General features: G+C 38.0%; 1 protein-coding gene across 1 annotated transcript in view; it reads left to right on the plus strand.

Annotated features, from left to right (window-relative positions):
• Positions 1–1,303: 1,303 nt before the first annotated feature.
• LOC110315187 (vomeronasal type-2 receptor 26-like) overlaps positions 1,304–4,335 on the plus strand; it is a gene marked incomplete at both ends in the record, with an annotated part of 17,908 nt that continues 14,876 nt past the window's right edge. Inside the window, one exon of the mRNA XM_021189311.1 lies at positions 1,304–2,110. Coding sequence (XP_021044970.1) covers positions 1,304–2,110 — 807 coding nt within the window. The remainder of the gene's footprint in view (positions 2,111–4,335) is intronic.

The raw sequence follows: 4,335 nt of genomic DNA on the forward strand, positions 1-4,335 counted from the left end.
CCCCTTCCTCTTGAGGCAGCCTCATCCAGGCCTGTTCATTTTCCTGCAGATGCTATGAGGTGCTGTTACTCCCCATTTTCAGCCCCCACAATAATTCAGTGATAGGTGACCAATTCATTCCTGAGAGGGTAGTCTCAACAGCACTCTGTGTCATAGGGAGTGACAGACTACAGCTCTTCTGCTTTGCCAGCCCATCTCCCTTAAGGAACAGCATCTTCCTGAGAGCAACACCTGGACTGGAGTCCAGAAAGAACCCTGGCCTTCTTCTGTCTGCAGTACAACAGGTCTCTCTACCTCAGACACTTGCCTTATCTTTTGGATGTGATTTGTCATATTTCAAACATATTTTTTAATTCATGATTGAAAAGTTGTTCATTCATATTTTTAGATATACATTGAATTAACATATTCATATTAAGTAATAAAACAATCTAAATCATGTTTTTCTAATTAATTTACTTTCATGGGATTCACGAACCCATCATCAGAGTTTATGAATATAAAAACTTGTATTGTCCTGTGTCATTTATTTAAATTGCTTACTTTTGTGCATTTACTATATAATGAATATTTCTTTATTCTACAGTTTCCTTCCTCAAAGTATTTACTTTTCTTCATTTTGTGATTTCTTCTTTCCTATTCCTTTTCCTTCTCCCTATTCACCACTCTCTTACAATCAAGTAACACGTACTGAGGGTCTGTATTCAATTACCATGATTTTGGATCCAATAAGTGAAACATTCAGTAAACTTCTAGACTCAGGTGCCTAGGGAGAAGTCAGTGCATAGAGTCATGATGTGAGCTGTGGATTAGGGCATGACCTAGTTGGCATCTGATCTTAGGAGCTTATTATTTAGGAAATTTGTGTTGAAAGGGGATCAAGTCCCAATCTGTGCCATGGGACACCTGCATATTCTGAAATCACCAATAAAGAGAGAGAAGATTCAGTAAAAGGGCCTTTAGTGTTAATATCTGTCCTCTTCCATTATCAGGAAGATGAAAGTTTTGTTATAGGAAGTGTTAGATTTGCAAATGCTTTTGTTTGACTGGTGTTACCTGAAAGAAGATCTGGGCATAGACCCTCTTTGGCCCTGTTTGTCATGTTCTATAAAAGTACAAAGAAAAAGATATATTTCATGCATACAGTGATGAGTCAGTGATGTACGCAACAAATTGGTATTTCTTAGCAAAGTTATTTAACTGTTTAATTTCTCATTGAGTACATAAAGAGAGAAAGTAAACCAAATCATGTGAGAATAAAGTTAATTGTCTTGACTTAAGGAGTAACTTTCTTTCTGTTTAGATCAGTTATGCTCCTTTTGACCAGAGTCTTGGGACCAGAGTCCAGCTCCAGTCTCCTTACCAGTTTCCTGTGCACACCACAGCTCTGTATAAGGGAATTATACAACTGCTGCTATACTTCACTTGGGTCTGGGTTGGCCTGGTGGTTCCAGATGATACAAGGGGAGAACTCTTCATTATGGAATTTACAGAAGAGATGATCAACCACAGACTTTGTGTTGCATTTGCAATAAGGAGTCCACAATTTCCTTTTGAGGACCAAGGAAAGTGGGAAATGTTTTGTGAAAAAATCCCATTGGCACCGGTTATCATTGCAGTTGGTGACACATATGATATAATCTGGATTGTCTATATTATCGTATTGTATGTTCCTTATGGTAAGATCTGGATCACAAATTCTGATTGGTATACCATATTACCTTCTCAACTAAATTTCATTTATAAATACTTTGCTGGAGGATTATTATTTTTGCATCACATGGATAAAATTCTGGGATTCAAGGATTTTCTCAGAAGTCTTCAACCTAGAAAATACCCTCATAATATCTTTATCCAGGATATGTGGTCGATCTTATTTGAATGTCCATATTTGTATCGGCACAAAGTCAGGGAACTAAGTCAATGTGAGCCAAATGGCAGCCTGAGCACACGACCTCTGCATGTTTGGGATATGAATACCTCACCCTATAGCTACAAAGTCCANNCTGCNGTGTATGNCATTGCCCAGGCACTCCATGAGGAGCTGTCAGTCAGAGTGGAAGGAGATTCATTGGATAAAGGTGTACTCCAGGCTCCTCTCCCATGGAAGGTAGCAATAGCTGTTCCTATGTTTTCCTAGACCATTGAGCTCTTGATTGTAAGTTCTATACTTTGATTAATGATCTTTCATAGTTAGCTTTATAGACTCATTTCCTATGCTAGCATATTTCTTTATGCTAATCTCTCCTTCCTCAAAGTATTCATGTTTATTCCAGCATCATAAAGTAGCATAAAGAAAGAGTTAGAAAAAAATTTAAAAAACTACATTCTAGTGTTTAAAGTTGAGGTAACATTTCTTTCAAAAAACAGTATGTTAACGATGCTTAAAAACTGGTCTCCCTAGTTAACGCACATTCAAATAATATTTATGCCATTTAATCATCACCTCTTTTTTATTACTATTTTTAAGGTATTGTGAAGTCATAGTGAAATATCACACAAGAGATTTGTACAATATAAATGTGACATATTTTAAGGACTTTCAGTACATTTGATGCCAATAGCTTGTTTTGTTTTGATATACAAATCCTAGAAGGACACATAGCTTCTACAAGGCTAGACAATATCATCTGTGACTGGTTTCATCCTATGAGAGGCTAAGGCAGAAGTATTGTGTGTTTGAAGCCAGTCTGGGCTGTACAGGCTCCTGAGAGTTGCAAGATAAAATCTCTGTGATGAAGACTTGTCTAGGTACTGTTCTATGACTATAGCAGAATATCCTTAGGAATCTGTTCTTTGATTTGTTGCTGTTGTTATAGTCTATTGTATTTGGTTCTACCTTAGGTCTCTGAGCTACCCAGCTTCAGGTTCCTAGCCATCCAAGTAGTGTCTGTCATTTAGACCAGTTATCCCTTGGTCACTCTCACAAATTCTGAACCACCATTGCCTTAGCCCATCATGCAGTAAGGACAGATTTGGGGTCCAATGTTTTGTGAATGGGTTGGTGTCCCACATACACCACTAGGAGCCTTGCCTGGTTACAGAAGATGGGCAGTCCATGTTCCATATCCTCCATTACTATGTCCTCACTAGTGACACCCTCATAGACTTGAGGAAGTTTCATTTCCCCTCCTCTAAATGCCCCATTATTCCATCTCTCTATTTGTATTTTGATCCATACTCTCTTCCTCTGTACCTCACTCCACAACCTTTTTTCTTCTTGTTCCCATTTCTACCCACTGTCCTGGCTACCCACAAAATCTATTCTCTTTTCTATTTCCAGGGAGATCCATGTGACCTGTCCACCCCTACCCCAGATCCCTACTTTTTACTTAGATTCTCTAGTACTACTCCATTATGTAGAAGTATCCCGTTTTCTTTACCCATTCTTCCATTGAGAAACATTAACTTTGCTTCTAGTTTCTGGCTATTTTAAATAAAGACACTATGAACTAATGGAGCATGTACCCTTGGGGTAAGATGGATTGTCCTCTGCGTTTATGCTCAAGAGTAGGTGGGCCTTGAGGTAGATTGATTCTAAATATTCTGAGGACCTATCATATTGATTTCTTGAGTGGCTGTACAATTTTAACTCTGTCTTTCAATGCAATTGTCTTCCCATTGTTCCACATCATAAATTGTGGAGCTTTTACATAATGGAGTTCTACTCCAGAGAGGCTAAGTAAGAAGGAGGGTTCTGGGGCTAGGGGGTAGATGGGTCACATGGATCTCCCTGGGAATAGAAAAGAGAAAAGATTTTGTGGGTATTCTAGACATCAAGAGCTGTTTCTTGTGTCATTGATGTTAGCTATTCTGATATGTGTAAGATGGAAGCTCAATGTAGTTTAATTTGCATGTTCCTATTGGCTAAGGATGTTAAATAGTATTTTTAAGTACTTCTCACAGCTTTCAGATTCTTCTACTGAGAATTCTTTGTTTAATTCCATACCTAATTGTAAAAATTAGATTGGAAGATTGTTCTTGACGTGTGCCTTCAGATCTTTATATACTTTGGATATTAGCTCTCTGTCAGATTTAGAGTTGGTACAAATCCTTTCCCAGTCTGTTCACTGGCATTTGGTTATATTGAAGCTGTCCTTTGTCTTGCAGAAGCTTCGTCGTTTCATGAGGTCCCATTTATTCATTACCCTATCATGTTATTTTTAGGAAATTTTCTCCTTTACTAGTGTGTGTAGAAATAAAATAATTAACTAAATTTTGGCAGCACGTAAGCAACTACCTTCTCCAAATCTCTAGGTTCTCAAATGAAAGACACATACCCAGTCTTTATAGTTTTAATACGCCTTAAACAGCTCAATAGCTGGGCCACTTCCT

This window comes from Mus pahari, unplaced genomic scaffold (assembly GCF_900095145.1).
Source record: "Mus pahari unplaced genomic scaffold, PAHARI_EIJ_v1.1 scaffold_11563_1, whole genome shotgun sequence".
Lineage (NCBI taxonomy): Eukaryota > Metazoa > Chordata > Mammalia > Rodentia > Muridae > Mus > Mus pahari.